The sequence below is a fragment of a genome, unplaced genomic scaffold, assembly GCF_019419815.1.
Source record: "Pyrus x bretschneideri cultivar Hongxiangsu unplaced genomic scaffold, Pyrus_bretschneideri_v1 Contig46, whole genome shotgun sequence".
Classification (NCBI taxonomy): Eukaryota; Viridiplantae; Streptophyta; class Magnoliopsida; order Rosales; family Rosaceae; genus Pyrus; species Pyrus x bretschneideri.
This window is the reverse complement of record NW_025999783.1, coordinates 2,454,163-2,471,826: the sequence shown is the minus strand read 5'-3', so window position 1 is coordinate 2,471,826 and position 17,664 is coordinate 2,454,163. Positions and strand designations below refer to the sequence as shown.

The 17,664-nt window shown below is 39.8% G+C and overlaps 2 protein-coding genes across 4 annotated transcripts; one reads left to right on the top strand and one right to left on the bottom strand.

Moving 5' to 3' along the window:
• Nucleotides 1-1,448: 1,448 nt before the first annotated feature.
• LOC103938150 (probable splicing factor 3A subunit 1) lies at nucleotides 1,449-5,684 on the bottom strand. Of its 3 annotated transcripts, XR_007252098.1 has the most exons (5): nucleotides 5,531-5,684; nucleotides 2,729-4,878; nucleotides 2,308-2,603; nucleotides 1,664-1,734; nucleotides 1,449-1,515 (listed from the first exon to the last, which is right to left on the bottom strand). XR_007252098.1 is itself a non-coding variant. In XM_048567767.1 (4 exons), exons 2-3 carry the CDS (start codon nucleotides 4,871-4,873, stop codon nucleotides 2,334-2,336), a joined length of 2,415 nt encoding a protein of 804 aa, XP_048423724.1. In that variant the 5' UTR covers nucleotides 4,874-4,878; nucleotides 5,531-5,684; the 3' UTR covers nucleotides 1,449-1,734; nucleotides 2,308-2,333. The 3 variants fall into 3 exon arrangements, 2 of the variants coding, with proteins under 2 accessions (XP_048423724.1, XP_048423723.1); XM_048567767.1 differs by having other exon boundaries at nucleotides 1,449-1,734; XM_048567766.1 differs by lacking the exons at nucleotides 1,449-1,515; nucleotides 1,664-1,734 and having other exon boundaries at nucleotides 2,070-2,603; nucleotides 5,531-5,683.
• A 7,392-nt stretch (nucleotides 5,685-13,076) lies between these two features.
• Nucleotides 13,077-17,637, top strand: LOC103938156 (conserved oligomeric Golgi complex subunit 6). The gene is made up of 9 exons (XM_048567835.1): nucleotides 13,077-13,637; nucleotides 13,809-13,916; nucleotides 13,999-14,066; nucleotides 14,358-14,481; nucleotides 14,555-14,701; nucleotides 14,785-15,048; nucleotides 15,160-15,444; nucleotides 15,973-16,119; nucleotides 16,922-17,637. Exons 1-9 carry the CDS (start codon nucleotides 13,218-13,220, stop codon nucleotides 17,429-17,431), a joined length of 2,073 nt encoding a protein of 690 aa, XP_048423792.1. The 5' UTR covers nucleotides 13,077-13,217; the 3' UTR covers nucleotides 17,432-17,637.
• The last annotated feature ends 27 nt before the right edge of the window (nucleotides 17,638-17,664 follow it).

Genomic DNA, 17,664 nt, shown 5'->3' with positions numbered 1-17,664 from the left:
TAATGAAGCTATCATAGAACATTTTCAGACTATGAAACATCGTCGTGGACGCTTGAATTATGATTTTATAGCTTGAAATGTTTTGTGTATGATTTTTGAATGAAAGGCATCATATTTAACTTTTCAATGTTATTTTTGTCCATAAATTTTTTGACCTTTATTATTGGGACCCCCCGAGTTAAAAATCCTGGATTCGCCACTGCCTGAGGGTAATGGCTTTGAAATGATCTTACTGATTCTTGATGACTAATTGGAAGGTGGAGGAGCTGTGTTTTTTATTTTAAAAGGAAAATTAATATTAAAATTTGTATCATTTTGCATATTTACTTATATGTAATCTATTTTAATATTTTTAGCATGTATTTAATTAGTGAATCTATGCCTCTCCCAAATCGGGATTCGTTGAGTTTTCACGCTTCCAAGTCTCTCCCGCTCCCGAATCCCTCTCCTCTGCATAAGGCAACCAACCACTTGCTATTTTTTTTAAGATCGATTCCAAACTCTCTTTTGATTGTTATCGTCCTCTTTTATTATACAAAAATGATACTCTTACCGTATTTTGCATTTTACATGGAGCTTTTGTGGACCACATGACAATGAGACCTACTTGTGTTGGTGAATTCTCTCTAATAGGTGAACAACTTACACGGTACGAGTGCATCACCACGTGATGCACGTGTCATATTAGCCATTTTTGATAAGTGTAACAAATGATCGATTCCAACTGCATTCACTGATACACATGTGATACAAAAATTAAACATGAGAATGTTGATCCTATTTGGTTAAACTTAAACTCACGCACGACCACGACGCTGAACATATTTCGGGTGGACAAGACTTGGATTTGGACCCTGCAGACTTTGTTGTGCAATTCACACAGACACAGGGGGCCTCATGCACGACCATGACGCTAAGGGCTGGTTTGGTATTGCTGTGCTTTGAAAAAAAACTACTTCTGCTGTGCTGTGAGAATAAGCAGCTGTGAAATAAAACAGCAGAGTGTTTGATAAACTTTTTTGTAAAAGTGCTTTTGAAAAAAAAAAAAAAAAAAACAGTATTAGAGTGTTTGGTAAACTTTTATGTAAAACAGATGTGAAAAAAAGCCGGTTTTTCAAAGCTGGGTTTTACAGCTTCTTGTTTTTTGCTTTTTTTCACCCAAAACTGTGAAAAAAAGTTGAAGCTAAGTGTTTACCAAACACAAAAACAGCTCCCAGCTTTTTTTTATAGCAGTTTTTTTCATAATCACCTCAGTACCAAACCAGGTCTAAGCATTCTGTACGGTCAAGATTTTCCTTAATTGTCAAGTACATCTCGATATAGAATATAACAGTAACCAAAAACAGCATATGATATATAAGAGTTCATGGACGTCTCGACAGACGACATTTTAAATGACCAAGGAAAAAGGGCTCAAAGTGAGGTTTGAAATGCAAAAGCGCCTCTTCTTGACCAAATCTAAAACTAATGTCAAGCATAACCCAGGGGAGCTATTTAACCACTGCTCTAATAATCCTATAGAAAATACAACATTTTAAATCCTGCTCATTCCTTTAGACATGGTTACCGCAATCAAACCCCATGGTTCCATTCCATGCTGCAAAAAGAAATGGCGTGCACAAGGAATTCTACATGAAAATGGAAAGACGAAAACACATCTTACCTTGCTGAGGATGCTTATAGAATGGCTGCACAGACCCACTTATGGCCACAAGTACCTCTAAAGCCTCTATCCTGTAGTTCACGGATAACATCAGTGCAAAATAACACAAGCTTCTGTGCTCTTTGCTAAATGCACAATGTGGCTTAACTCAACAAATTGAAACTAAATACTAGAAAAGAAGACCCCAAATATCAACCTTCGCTAACAGCAAAATCTTTCAGCATAATAATTGATTGTGAGGAATGAAATTAACTCAAAATAATCAAAGGTTTTCTAACACCAAGAACGCTTCTAAGGACATCAAAATCATAATAAGACCATTGGCGGCACATACATCCTAGGAAAAGAACTGCTTTGCAAAACGTAGTAGTAGATATATATAATCAGATAACTTGCTATGGCTAAGTAAAAGAAACTCATCTACTTCCCATTGTCCTTGAAAGACACTCCCCGAGGCACCAAATCTGTAGTAGATGCGACACTAGCAATCAGTTTAATGACAACAATAATATGTCTAGCAAAATCATTGTGTCAATACAAAACAAACATATGATCTCCCATGTAAAATCAAAGAAAGTAGAATAAAACAACCCCACATGATAAATTGCGCATTCTCATGGTAACTAGAAAATTCCAGCAAAAACCTTAATCGCTCGGGCAGATAATATTTTCATCTCTTTCTTCCACCACGCTCCCTCAATGAAAGAGTAAGTGTTTCAGCTGCTCCAACATTGTAATATGCAAGTGACATGTTGTCCTTGAGAAAACCAGGTTTTCCACTCAACTTCTGTTTGTTTGCTGGAAGCTGGATCTCCCCAGAAATTTTCTCTTTCAAACTACCAACAGTTTCTGATAAAGACTGCACCGAGATCTCCAAAAGTTGTCCCTTTAGATTACCTTCATCAACATTGGGCACAGATACTGTGATGCGAACAGGTCCCTGTAACCAAAAATAAAATATAAACGGAATGGTTTCTGTCAGGCTACCAACAGTCCATTATACAATAGCACAACACTAACTAAAGAATTTACAGTAGAAAGACAAGGACAGGAAGAAATCCAGACCGGATGCTGTGCCAGAAACTGATCTTCTGGAATAAGCATTGAATCATCAAGCTTCTGCCGCTTTGGCTCAGGTTCTTCTGGAAGCGGTGGAGGAGCTTCTTCGGGTGGTGGTGGAGGCATTCCCTGAGGCAAAGGTGGGGGTGGCATCATTTGCATTGTAGGTGGAGGAACAGGAAGAGGCATATAAGGTCGGGGAACTTGCATTGGTGTAAACTGAGAACCAGGTGGAGGTGGTACAGAAATAGCAGGTGCATTCATAGACATGGATGGATGCATAGGAGGTGGTCGATTGAGCATAAGGGGCTGCTGTCCAGAACTCATGGGCATTGGGGGTCCAGGTGGTCGAATTGATTGATATTGGACAACCGGGGGCCTTGGTGGAGGTGCAGGGAGACCGCCGCTAGTTGGAGCAGAATACTGGACTGTGTTTGGAGGACGAGGTAGATTCAAGGCAAGACCAGGTGGTGGAGGAAGAGGACGAATTGAAGGCACACCAGGCTTTGGAGGAGGAGCTGCAGGACCAGGAAGGTTCCTAGCATCATTGTTAAGACCATCATTTTGATCCTCTCCATTGATATTCTGCGACATTGCTTGATTTGCTGTGCGGCCAATACTTCCAGTGTGACCATCCCAGATGACTTGCTTTGGTTGCTCATCTTTCTTTTTCTCAATCTCAGCCTTGACAGCATTAGACACTTCTTCCTCTGTGGTACCAAAAATATCAGGACGGGTTCGTGCAAGGCCCACAATGTTTCTTGAGATTTCATCATCTTGAGCAAGAGTAGTCTCCCGAATCTTAGCAAACATCCTTTCCTTTTGCTCTTTGTATTTTGGATCAATGAGAGAAATCCTCATGTGTTCAGACATCTCATTGATAGGGATGAGCTCTCCAGTGATTGGGGAAATGACATACTTTGTTGGGTCTCTTTCTGCAGGGATCCTGTCCTCAGGTCTCTTCCAGTTCTTCACAATTCTCATTGGTGGTTCTGGATCCTCTGTCACCATATTCTCGTTCCTCTTTTCATCATCATTCTCTTCAAGTCTGGCTGTCCTCAAGCCCTCTTCAACAAGTTGCATCTCTTCTTCATCCATTTCCATTTCCACCTCCTTACCAGGCTCAACAATGTCCTCTTCCATATCGGCGACCTTGCTTCTCCTTATAACCTCCTCAAGGGTCATCGGAGGAGGTAAATCCTCATCCTCATCATCTGCAAAGTCTATTGTTTCAACCACAACAAAATCATGCCAATCAATCATAGCCATTTGTATTCTTTCCTGCTCAATCTCATCTTCAGCCTTCTGTCTTGCCTGCTCTTGTGAACGCTCCCACTCCAGTCGATGTACACACCTTTCGAGCACAGTTGTCATGTCTGCAACACTTTTCTTAAGCTTATCTTGCAAATTCTCCGGAGGCATCAACACCTTAGAATATGCATCAGCCAGAGAAGTGAAAAATGTGAACATGCTATGCATAGGCTTCAGAAAATGGAACTGGTGGTTATTCATTTCCCTGCTTGTCAATCCTTGCAAAAATGTTTTCCCATTTCGAGCTGCAAACTGCGCTGTGAGCTTAATAATATCCAACTCTTCCCCGGTAATACCTTCAGGAAGACGAACAGTATACTCCTCAGCTTGTGGTGGTTCGAGCACTTTGCGAACAGGTCTAAACTGGGCAGAGGGATCAGGCTTTGGGGTTCCTGCTTCACCATCTGCAGCTGGAGCTGGTGGGGCAGACTCAGGTGAAGCAGACTCTGCAGGCTGTGTAGATGGTTGCTGTCCAGAAGACTGATTCTGGGCACGGAATTCAGACAATCGATGTTGATAATATGCATGGTAGGGATCTGTCGAAATCAAGAAACTGAACTTTGCATTTCCGGTATTATTAGCCATAATCCTTTTCTCAAACTCTGGTCCATTCTTTGCCACAAATTGGGCAGTTTTGTCAACAATGTTTCTAATGTCTGGAGGAGGATGTATGATACCAATAGCCCTGGTATGCGTTGCAACTGAAGTAGAGTTGGCTTTGCTCAGCTCCTCGTTCAATTGGTTCTCATCCTGACTAAGTTCAGTCACTTGGGATTCCGGAAGAGGCCCAAGGTCTCCATCAGAAGGAGGAGCCGGTAAGGGCAAAATGGACCCTATCATTTTCCCTACAGAAAAAACAGAACACTTTAGTATGAAATCGGCTAATTAACAGGCATAAAAACAGCCTTGTCCAAACCACAACCTGCACATTACAATTCCAAAAACACTCATATTAAATGTCGAAGCATTTATATATACGCATAAGACCAATTTTGCAAGAACCGAGCTGTCATACTACTAAATACAGAAAACTAATTCACTCTGATAGCCAAATTTCGAAGATGGATCTGAAAAAGATGGGAACACAAACAGTCATACTGAAAGTAAGACATCCAAATTACTAAAAAAATCCGATAAACCCATCTGCATATATACAGTATTAACCATAGACACTAATCCTATATCAAATACAAAGAAATCTTCTATTTTTCGAAGTAAAAGGAAACCCAATTCGGAATAATAACTTCTGAATCTCAAAAATTTAGTGTTAATTGAATGAGAACCTCAAACCCAGATAGGAATCAAGCACCAGAAAATAAAAATAAAAACGATTGCACCATTAAGCAAAACAAACGTAAAATTTTGTAGCAAAGCCTAGTTGAGAGATTCGTCCGCCCTGCCCTGCCCTGTACCTCCGATGTGGGCGACAAACGGGATCTTAGAACTTTTGGGAGGACAAAAGTATTAGGGTTTAAGGCAGAGAGAGAGAGAGAGTACCTTAGAGTTCTAACCAGATGATTCCACCTCTTCTAGGGTTTCGAAGCCCTACTCTGTGTGAGAGAGAGGATGAATGAGCGGGTTTATGCTTACGAAATATGCACTGCAATAACCGTGTTTATTTATTCATGGGAGATTTTATTTGGACCGACTTATCTTATTTTAACATCCAATTAAAAAAATTTCTCCACTAAACTTTCAAATTTGTCTTTAAATAAATAATAAAAAGAAAATAAATATTCTTTTTTTTTTATCTCTACACGCAATAACTGAAAGCCTAACACACCGATGTACTCTTTCATTATTTCTAACGAAACTCATCCATGTGAGCTCAAAATATTCCCTCGAGGTCATCAACAACCATGGATGGTGGTGTTTCTCAAATTTTTCAATGGGAATTATATTGGAATTTTTAGGGGTAAATTATCAAAACCATACCTTTAACTATCAAAACAATCTACCACTTACATGTGTTACTTATTTTATTTGGACATGTAGGTTATTTTTCTATTTGGAAAGAACTTTGTTCTTTTTGATATATATTATTATATGGAATGAAAATGTAAGTTTTTTGTTTATTAAATTGATTTTGGAAAGTAATATTTTTAGTTTGTTGGAATTGTGCATAGGAAAAATAGAAGTTGGGATGATGGACAAAATAGAAGTGGGGAATGGTGGTTTTTGAACCGTTTGTTGCAGACAAAAAAACTTGAAAATTTTGTTGTGACCTATATTTATCTGAGGGGTGCATTATGGAGAGAAAGAGAGTGGAGAATGGACTTGAGGAATTGTGTGTTAATTCCTCAGTCCTTAGGCCTTTATTTATAGTAATAAGGAGAAGAGAAACTTGCTCTCCAAGTAATACAAAGTCTATTAGGAACGATCTTTTAGATCTCAAAGGATTCCTAGTCTATCTCTACTTAGGATTTACACAATCACAATATGTATTAGAACTTATGTCACATCACTCCCCCCTGAGTGTGCAAATACTCCAGTAGATGGTGCATCATATCTTCAGGCAAATGTAGAAGCAGTTGATTAAGTCGTCTCGTCTAATCGGTACAAGTAGCGAATGCGAGTCTCAAAACAAACGGAAGAATGCATGGGTGGTAAAACTCACAAAACATCGCTATCGAATAACCCAATGTGGGACAAAAGCCCATAGTCAAAGGAGAAAAGTGAGAAGTTGCATTAAGTCAAAACTATACGTCTTCGTTACGCAAGTAGAACGTACATAAGGGTATGATCAACCCAGGATGTGTGACTCGTCAAAACCCAGTCAGGTAGCAAAAACCCAGTGGGAAAAATGCCCCTTATCGTAGGAAAAAGAGTACATTAAGGTCAAGTGGTTATACTTCTGGATACTCCCCCTGAGTTTGACAAAACTTCCAAATGAAACTACAAGCATCACAAGTGAGAAAGTTACGCATACCAATTCCTCGAATAAGCTTTTGGAAGGTAGATTTCGGCAGTGACGTCGTGTATAGGTTGGCAAGGTTGTCTGGGATCAAACTGCTTAACTTCAATCTTCTGATGCTTATGTTGATGTAGACATAATATGCTTGGTGTTCACTTGTTAGATGTATCATGATTTGGTCGATACATACAGCATTGTCTTCATGGATCGTTGTTGGGACTCAACGATGGATGAAAATCGTAGAGATTTTGAATATGCTCAACAAGAGTTCTTAACTATATCTCTCACGTGATGAGATACAGTGAGTCTTGGAATGATTCAAAGGTTTCACAACAAATGTCTATCTGGTTGACCTCCAAGATATTGCGATGTTCCTTAATCGTAAAGACAACCATTTGAGAGCGTACCTTGTACGGTCAGATAGTTAGTTTGATTCAGCGAATCCCACAAGGTAGGCATCATTCCGAAAATCAAGGGAGGTGTAATCTATTTTGAGATGCATAGGGATAGATACGCCAAAATCCGTAGTAATGGAAAAATGTCTTTAACACCAATTTAGTGGTAGCGTGTAAGCGCAATGCTGCTTTATGCCAAAAGATTATCAACGCATAAGATGTCTAATCTAGTGCATTGAGCTCAGTACAACAAACGCCAATTGTACTTAGTTATGGTTACCTCACGTTCCAATATGGAACCTTATGCTCTATATCCTCCATAAAGTTCTCATTCACATCTAGTGTACAGATGATTAGGGTATACTCAGACATAACACCTTCTGGGTCTAGTTCGAGTGTGGACCAGAATACCATCAGAACTAGCTCGAAACTTCAGGTCGAGGTAATGTCTAGTTTTCCCAAGATCATTCATCTTAAAGTCCGACTTTAGGTTCGAGTCAGTATTCTCAACTCTAGCAATTTTGGATTTTGTACACGCATGGGCATATATTCCTAACTGATCAAATATTCACTTAGACGGGTATACCACTTCCACCTGGATAGTTCTGCATCCATAAAGTGAAGGCCTCATCAAAAACGAGAGGGTGTTCTTGTGGTCAAGAACTATTTGAATCAGTACATATAAGTTCTTTGGAAACTCCATGTAGTTTTCGTATCAAGATCCCAAAGATACTACAACCACGTTTGTAATGCTGCAATTAATCACATGGTGTATGAAAGAAGCCTTGTGCCACAAGGCGTCATTCGTACTATTTCATTCATCTCATTCGTCATAGATTGATTTTTCTAGTTAACCAATCAATTCTACATCGAACTAATCAACGGAACATAGTTCGTTGTTTTTCATTTATGTTAGTAGTTACCATATAAATGAAACATCATCTATGATAATCTCATTCCAATTCCATATCTCATCCAAACTAGTATACTGGACCAAGAACTTCAGGTCTCGGGAGTAATCCAAATTTAATCTCATGAGATGGAAATGATTGAGACATCGATCAAGGGACGGATTCGTTCATGCCATGTTCCTCCAATTTTGGGGAAATGAATCCTCGAACTGAGTGATCTACCACGCTTCTGGTGTAGGACAAATTGATTGGCTAGCCACTAGTGTACAAGGGCCAGCCACAGTAATGGCATTCTTAATTTCGAAATGAAGATCCGTGTACATTTGGTACACATCTTTGTAGGCACATTTGCAGCTGGTATATGTGATCTCGTCACTTTTTACTAGATCAGAGGAAGTGTCTAGTTATACTCTGACTATCTAGATTGGGATTGAGATGAGACATAGTAGAGATGTCCATGATAATTCGCGTCGTTCTGTAGGAATGTTGATGTTCTTATCTCTCCCTAACAGCAGGAAAACTGTCTCATAAAAGTGACAATTCGCAAAACGAGTCGTAAAGAGATCGTTTGTCAAAAGGTTCTAAGTAACGAATATTAGAAGGAGAATCATAACCGACATAGCACAACCAAAGACGCACAGATGTGATATGTCGGGTTCGTATATGGTAACCAACTGACACACGCTTTATAAGGTTGGGTTGTGACCGACCTCAGGCGGACCAACATGGTTGCTTGCCATATTGCATGGCCCTAAGCAGGGATCGGAGAACTTGGTATGTATGACCAATTATCGTGCAATCATTTGAAGGCGTTTATTGAATGCTTTTGCTGGGTCGTTTTGGGTATAAACATGGGGTACTTGATGTTCAACTTCAAAAAGCCAACCGACATGCAATATCCATTGAAAGTTTTCGATCTAAATTTTCCAACTTATCCAATCAAATAGGTTTGATCAGATGATTAGGGTGGTGAAGCCTGAGCTTGTTAATCTAAGCCACTAGTGTGGAGAATGCAGCTTGTGGACAATAGCCACATGTGTGACCAACGTGTAAAAGCATCAACCAGTACTATAAAGTATCTAAATAGTCTGCAGGGTGGTTCAATCAGTCCATAAATGTCCCCTTGAATCCTTTGTAGAAAAGTTGGAGGATGCTAAGGCATGTTACGCTTCCAGGTATGATGTCTTTACTTCTGGTAAGAGGATGCCTAAAACAGTGGATCACAAATCATCCTAGATATCCCAAACGTACATCCACAGCGAAAATTCCTTTGAATTTCTGGCGGGCCACACAGTGGCCCTAAATGAGTGTAATCCACTCGTCAAGTGTTTCATCATGTCTAGAATACGCTACTGGCTATATTCGCAGGAAGTGCAATATGGTAATATGAGAAGGAATTTTACTCCATTTTCTACATCGGTTTCAATATGGTAATAATGCTCTCGAATATCCTTAAAGCTCAAAAGGCGTTCTTTCGGAACGAGTGAGTATAAGGTTTCCCTTTATGGTAAAATTAGTACCATTGGACAGTATAGGACAGTGCCATGCCCCACAATTAGGTTGGATAAGCTTGAAAGGTTGTCAAGGGATGGTTAGGTATGAAGTTAGCATAGAACCAGACTGTTAAATTTCCCACAAAACATACCTAAGCATGAGTTAATTGTATTAGTCACATGGTAATTTTTGTTAATTAACTTTTATTCGAGAACAATAGTGACATCCAAACACCAATCTTAAATCCGAGAATAAAATAAATTGTTCACAAAGTAAACAAATATATAAGAGGGTTCGGCAAATACAGCCTTCCATGTCAAATTTCGCTCGCCAAATGTGTTAGGTGGAGCAAAATTAGTTCACAGATTGACTACAGGAATGGTACTCCTCAACAACATTGGTAAAAACATGGAAAAATGCATAACCAATGATCTATTATGTCAAAACAGAGTTAGATTCTGCAAGGTTGAGGTTCGGGAATACTATTTTGTATTCTTGAAGTTTTTAGGTTTTAGGTGCCAAGGATTACGCTTCGGGCATGATACCACCTCTTAGTAGGCCCAGATTCTACCATAGGTTGTAAAACAAACTCGAAATTATTGTATGAGAGAGATAGAGAGACAAACCCAGACTTGGGTTCAGTAGGATCCAATTGAAACTAGAGGGGTCAATTCGGTAGCCTTTGCTGAAGCAGAGCAATAACGTCTGGTACACCTCTGCTGAAGCAGAGCATGCAAGTCGATGCATCCCTGCCGAACCAAGGCACCACCATTCGATAGACTTCATCCGAAACTGGGTCTATACCGTTTGGTATCTCCCAGTCGAATTGTTGGGGTACCTTTCTCTCACAGATGTGGTAGTAATCAGATCCGAGAATTTGGTAAACTTTCGCTCTGTATATTGCTATTTTAGGAGCAATTTAGATATAGAAGGACGAGAAAAATTTTCTTCCAGTCAAAAATTCAATCGGATATAAACTTCAAAATTGTACCTATTCATGGACGTAAAGAATTCAATCATGTTTTACTTATGGCAATAATTTATCTTTGCATGATTTGAAACAGTCCATGGCGAGTCAAAAAGCCATAGAGTCTTCAACAGTGAGGTACTTCCATTTGATATGCTTCAGGCATAAGTCTTCAAATAAAGATCAGGGCGGAGGCTTATTCAGCTCTTCCACACCATAACTGGCTACAATGATTTCACAACTAATCATAATCAAGCAGGGTGTCACGTCTTGAATCCACATAAAGTAGTTTCTTGTTCGAAACTTCGAAATCAGTGAAATCGAACTTGTTAAGGTTCAACAAAACACTGAATGGTGGAAACAAGAATGTTATTGGTGTTTTAGGAAATAAAATTTTCATAAACAACAAAGTTAGAACATGCAGGTTCTAAGACATGGTTTGATTTAAACGAATTTAAGCATGGAGAACTTCGCTCTCAACATGAGTGTTGCGCGTTAACAAATTTCAGGTCTCTATGGCACTTTTCGAAACTTCGGGTTTGGGAGTATGAACTTCAAGTTTATAATACATGCAAACAAACGCAATATATACAAGACAAAAATATATAGCAATTGAAAAATGCATGTAAGCAAGAATATATAGTGATTTGATTAATTATTGGTCTTTGGGCCAATGGAAAGAATTGGGCGAAAAATATAAAGCTAATAGTGCCTAAAAAACAAATTTAGGTGATTAAATTTGGTGGCCCAAAATGGACCAAAGTCCACGGAAGCATAAAAAATATGTGCCTTGAGACCCATGCCAAAGCCAATGAGGAAGGCAGTAGGCTTTCCTAGCATTGCTGGGTTGCAGCAAACAGGCTCAAGGCATGGGGAAAACAGAAGGCCCAAAAACAGGGGTGGAGATCCTGTGTGATACAACGTAGGATAAACCGGAGGGCCTACCTAGGGGTGCAATCCAGTGCGGTGCGTCACATAGGAGCACCACACACGTGGGCCGAGCAAAGCAGTTGCACTGGGCAGCTGCAAGCGAGCCTAGGAAGAAAAAAAACTTGTTTGCTACAGGCCGAGTTACCAAGGCCCAATTAGGGCACGGGTGGACCAAGGAAACATCATAACCGTTGTTGGGTGTGCTCGCTGGAGAAGAAAGTCGGCCCCGCCACTTCAGGCGACCATGTTTTTGGTTGGGAAAACTTAGGGCGAGTTCAATGCATGGTGGTTTATCCAAGAACCAGTCATAACGATGGAGAAAGGTCATCGACATCGGGGATGTGTGGAACCCAAGGGATTCGATTCAGGAATCTTTGATTTCAATGAATTTCAACGGAAATTCAAAGAACATCATTGCAGTCGATGTGAAAACCCAAACTAACACGACTACAGGTCGTGATGTTCAAAAAGAACGGCAAAGCCATAGTCTCAGCTTCTGGCGAGGGTAGGTTTTCTGGGTTGGGGATGACATGCACCAAAACGGCGTCGTGTTCTCGGGTTCTCAGCACAGCAGAGCTATGCTCTGGTGCATTGCAGTTCTGTGTCTCTTTATGGTAGTGCGACTCAAAACCTGCAGCTCGTTGGGTTGGGTTCTCGAAACCCTAGTTAATTTTTTTTTTCAATTATATGCATGTATAATTCAATTCATGCATATTCAATATAATTCAATAAGATTATGATTCTAATGCATACACAATTTATGTAGAATCTAAAATTCGAAAAACGTAAAGTTTGGTCATGCATTATGGTTAGGGCTGCAAAAATATCAAGATAAAAATCGTTGTTCTGGAAAAACCTGATTGCATGATGACATTGATGAACTGGTTTGATGCAAAAAATTATTTCTTTAATTTCAGCTTTCCATCTCCAAAGCTTGTATCACGTTCAACATAAGAAAAATAAATTGAATCAATAAAAGTAAATGAATTCAAGAAAATCAAAATTTAATCAATTAAAATAATTGAATAGTAATATTCCTCTAATTGAAGGCGAATAAATTCTCTTTAGCATTGCGTGAAGAGTGTACTGATAACGTGTTGTGACCTATATTTAGGTGTGGCATGGAGAGAAAGAGAGTGAAGAATGGACTTGGAGAATCGTGTATTAATTTACTAGTGCTTGTACCTTTATTTATAGTAATAAAAAGGAAAAAAACTTACGCTCTAAGTAATACAAAGTTTCTCTTCTAGATATCAAATGATTCCTAATATGCCTTTATTTAATCATTCTCAATATTTGATCGTCGAATTAAATAAATTAGAGAAGATCAATAGAAAAAAATTAACGAGTTAAAATGTGTGAACACTCTTGCCCCAAAAAACTGTCGGTAACACTGTTTTTTGGTGTAAATTAAAGAGAGATTGATTAAATGTGCGATAATATTACTGGAGTTGGCCTTCCCCAACTTCCAGGCTTCCGGCTCCCAAATCTGGATCCACCATCTCCCGCCATCCCATTGCCTGCGACACACACAGCATTCTGCCACCACTCCGCCACCTGAGTGCCCCTAAAAATGGGAACGACGACGCTGGCGCCGGGACTGTCCCGGAAGCTGAAGAAGGTCTTGGAGTGTCGCACCGACTCCCCCGATGTGCTGGCCTCACTCAACACCCTCTCTTCTTTCTATTCCGAAAATACCCCTCAGTCGCGGCGGAACCTCCGATCCACCATCGAGAAGCGAGGCCTCGCCACCAACCTCGAGTTCCTCGAGGCCTCCCTGGCAGCCCAAGAGGCCTTGGATCGCGTGGAGGACGAGGTCAGTGCCTTGGCCACTAGCTGCGACAAGATCGCCGTCGCTCTCAGCAGCTGCACCGCCACTACTGGTGACATTATCGCCACCACCGAAAGGCTCAAGCAGGAGCTCAACGTTACCACCCAGAGGCAGCAGATCGTCTCTTGCTTCCTCCGCGATTACCAGCTCTCTAATCAAGAGGTATCCATCAAACCATTTGCGTTTATAAGTTCTGAGATTTGATTCAATTGATTGATTTGGGTTTTTGTTGCATGATTTGCATCAATTGATTTAGTTGTTGATTTGGGTTTTGGTGTTGATTTGTGTTGAGATTTGAATCAGTTGGTTGATTTGTTGATTTGGGTTTGTTAGATAAGTGCATTGAGGGATGAAGAACTGAATGAAAACTTCTTCAAGGCGCTTAATCATGTTCAAGAAATTCATGCCAACTGTAAATTGCTCTTGAGGACTCATCACCAGGTACTCTCTACTCTTATTGAAAAAATTTCGGGAGCCAGGAGACATGAAAGGTGATACTTACTCAATTACAATTCACTTGCAGCGTGCCGGTCTGGAGCTCATGGATATGATGGCTGTCTACCAAGAGGGAGCGTACGAGCGCCTGTGCAGGTTTTTATTTTCTTATCATCTTCCTTAATATGCATATGTACGAGGTCAATTTCTCTTCTCGAATGGTCTAACATGTTATCTTGGAAGACTGTCAATCTAGACCACTAATTAGGTGAATTCTTGTTTACATACGTGGCCAAGATTACAGTATGGCAATGTAGCATTCTTTGATACGGCAAGAGAACTGAGAACATTACCTATATGTATAATTGTTTCAAAATTTTGAGACTACCATTCTGCTGGGATAGATGAGATATGAGATATGAGTCTTTAATTATTCCTGTGTTTTAGGTGGGTTCAGGCGGAATGTAGAAGACTTGGTGACTCTGATAATCCTCAAGTTGATGATCTTTTGAAAACAGCAGTTCGTTGCCTCAAGGAAAGGCCTGTGCTTTTTAAGTATTGTGCAGAAGAGGTGATTCTCTGTGCTAACCATTTCTCCCTTTTATCTATTACCTTGCTTATTCACTTGTCAGTGAATCTTCTAGGTAGCAAACATGAGGCATAATGCATTGTTTAGACGGTTTATCAGTGCTCTTACACGTGGAGGACCTGGTGGAATGCCTCGACCGATTGAAGTTCATGCTCATGATCCCTTACGATATGTTGGGGACATGCTAGGCTGGTTACATCAGGTGTGAAAACAAAGATCTTGGTTGTGTTGCACTTCCATTTGTGAATTATATTCATCATCTGTCTTTTCTTGCTCCTGTTGCAGGCCTTAGCATCTGAGCGGGAACTTGTCTTTGCGTTACTGGATCCAGATGCTACGGGAGATACTAGTCCAACCAGAAACCAGTTCTCCAAGAGCCCTGAGAGTGATTCTCGAAAGACAGAATCTGATTTGATGTTTGTTATGGATAGAATTTTTGAGGGAGTTTGCCGGCCATTTAAAGTAAGGGTTGAACAAGTTTTGCAGTCCCAGTCCAGTCTCATAATTTCATACAAACTAAGTAATACCCTGGAGTTCTACAGTCACACTGTAAGTGATGCCTTTTCCTATTCATCAATGGAATAAGTTGTTCCACATGTTATCTGGCTTTCTTTTCTTTTTTCCCTAATATATGGCTGTCTATCTACTTGCTACTTGCAGGTATCAGAATTTATTGGGAGAGAAACAGCTTTATCTGATACACTGTGGACACTAAAAGATGCTGCTCAGAAAACTTTCTTTGATATTCTGAAAACCCGAGGGGAAAAGCTTTTGAGGTACCCTCCCCTTGTTTCTGTTGATCTCTCCCCTCCACCAGCAGTAAGGGAAGGAGTCTCACTGTTGCTTGAAATAGTTGAGACTCATAACAGCATGATGCTTCCAACTTTAGGCAAAGATCCTTCTTTTGGTCCAGTCATATCTGCTTTACTCGACCCAATTGTTAAGGTGCGTTGTGCTGGACATTTCGTTATGTGAATGGCATGATTGATAAGCTTGCTTCTGGTTTCATGTTGGTCAAAGCAACATTGACATTAGTCTTTTGGTCCAGTCATATCTGCTTCAAAACTGTCACATTCCCATTAATTAGAACAAACTTACTGAGAACTTCCTTTGAGTGCTTTGCACCTATTGTTGTGAGTTTGTGTAATCCCTCAATCAGATGCTCTCTATATTGGTAGAACCACTCCTGTAAACGATTTAAGTTGGCACACCTGGCCTTGGAAGCCAAAACTTGTTGCAGACTCGCAGTGTGGAGTCATATCTTGAAACATCATACCGAGAAAATTGTTTCGTTGTACCTCTTTTATTAATCATGTTACAAATTTAAAGGGATTCAAAACCATGCTGATGCACTCCAAGTGAAAATTAGTCTCTTTAACTTTTCAGTCAGAAATTGAGATCTGAGATTGATGTTTAATTTATTAAATATGTTGAATTAAGTTTTAATAAAGTTCCTTGCTTCTACCATTGCAGATATGTGAGCAAGCTGCAGAGGCACACAAGTCCAAGGGAGTTGGCCACTCCTCAAGAAGAAGTAAGATGAGTTCTGACTTAGGTCAATTTGGTAAATCACCAGTTGACGCACTATTGTCCAACAGCAATTCTGCCTCGTCGTCTCAGGTTTCTTTTCTCATTAATTTCCTAGCCTCTAATTTCAGATTAATCTCCAGCCAGTCTTAGGATATCGTGGCTTACTGTTAGATTTTGTTGTAATTCTCGTCAGCTCTAGTTTGTATCTGTTCCTGGTGCTAAGTTATGATGAATCCCATATCAATCTATACCCAAAAAGAGTGCTTTTAAAATGGCTGAAAGCACTTATGGTGAAAATGTTTTTGGAACCAATTCTTAATAAAAATGCAAGTGAATACTGGAAAAGCACTTAAAACCCATAAACATTTTTGCTAAAAGCACTTTCAGTCATTTTAAAATTACTTCCAAACTAGCCAAAAGTACAATGATGGGGTCTTATTCTTAGAAATTTCTGTACCTACCCCTTTTCATGCTTGTTTCAAAGATTTTTGTGACGCACTCCAATAGTCTGATCAAGTGCTTTATTCTGTATTTATGCTTCAAGACTGCTGCTTTTTTTTTTTTTTTTTTTTTTTGTGTCGAAGCTTTAAGGCTAAAACTAGATTTCTGAGATTATCATGCTCTGCTACAAAGCCGAAAATTCTGGTACCAAAGATATTATTATACTTTCCTCTGGATTTTAGAATCTTAGATATAATAAAAGGACCTTGGTACTAGAACCCTATCTGCAAATATTAGATTATCAAAAACCAGCCATGACACGGGAAATTGGTGTATTTTTTGAAAATAAAAGGTCCCTGTATTTAATGATATATAAATTGGATCGTGAGTCACTTGTGCATAATCTTCCTCACTGCTTTCGTCCTAATACCTGTTTAATGGATTGGTGCAGTCTAGTGAAACATCCTCTAAGATTTTCCTCATCAATTGTTTGTGTGCCATCCAACAACCATTGCTTGGGCATGAGGTCGCAGTGGAATACGTGAAGAACCTCGGGACGATGATAGATAAGCACATGCAAGCCCTTGTAGAAAATGAAGTCGATACGATCCTTAAAAGATGCGGATTGTCGCAGAAGATGACTTATTTCCGTGACTCACTCAGCAGGGAGACTGGCACTACACCGTTGGTAGAGATAGAGGACACTTCTCCAGCATCTCTTTCCGAGTGTTTGAAGGCTTTCTTTGGGCTTGTCTTGGGAAGTGAAAGTTCCCTGCCTGAATTTGAGCAGATGCAGGTTCCGAAGTTGCGTTCTGAAGCTTGTATCCAAGTGGCTAAATCATTGGCCGAAGCATATGACCTTACGTACGAGGCAATTATGGATCCTAAAAATGGCTACTCAGATCCTAAGTCACTGGCGAGGCATCCTCCAGACCAGATAAGGACCATTTTAGGAATATGAAGCACTGATTTTTCTTCTCCCCCTTACATTTGTGTTACTCTCAGATTTTCTCATTCTCTATTGAACAGATTGTTGAAAACTCGTATCTCCGTCGAACAAGTTTTGTTGGATATGCGATTGTGAAATGTTAATATTATTTAGCAGAAGAAGAATTATATGCAAGTAAATTAATCACTGTAATGGAATAAACAAGTTGTTCAGTTGAATTTCTCTGACGCCGAATGACTGATGCG

Excerpts from the sequence above, each read along its gene's own strand:
- LOC103938150 (XM_048567767.1), bottom strand. The coding sequence starts at position 4,873 with ATGATAGGGTCCATTTTGCCCTTACCGGCTCCTCCTTCTGATGGAGAC. Across the intron at positions 2,604-2,728 it reads AGTTTCTGGCACAGCATCCG|GGACCTGTTCGCATCACAGT; the intron begins GTCTGGATTTCT and ends TTTTGGTTACAG.
- LOC103938156 (XM_048567835.1), top strand. The coding sequence starts at position 13,218 with ATGGGAACGACGACGCTGGCGCCGGGACTGTCCCGGAAGCTGAAGAAG. Across the intron at positions 14,482-14,554 it reads TTAAGTATTGTGCAGAAGAG|GTAGCAAACATGAGGCATAA; the intron begins GTGATTCTCTGT and ends TGAATCTTCTAG. Across the intron at positions 15,049-15,159 it reads TGGAGTTCTACAGTCACACT|GTATCAGAATTTATTGGGAG; the intron begins GTAAGTGATGCC and ends TGCTACTTGCAG.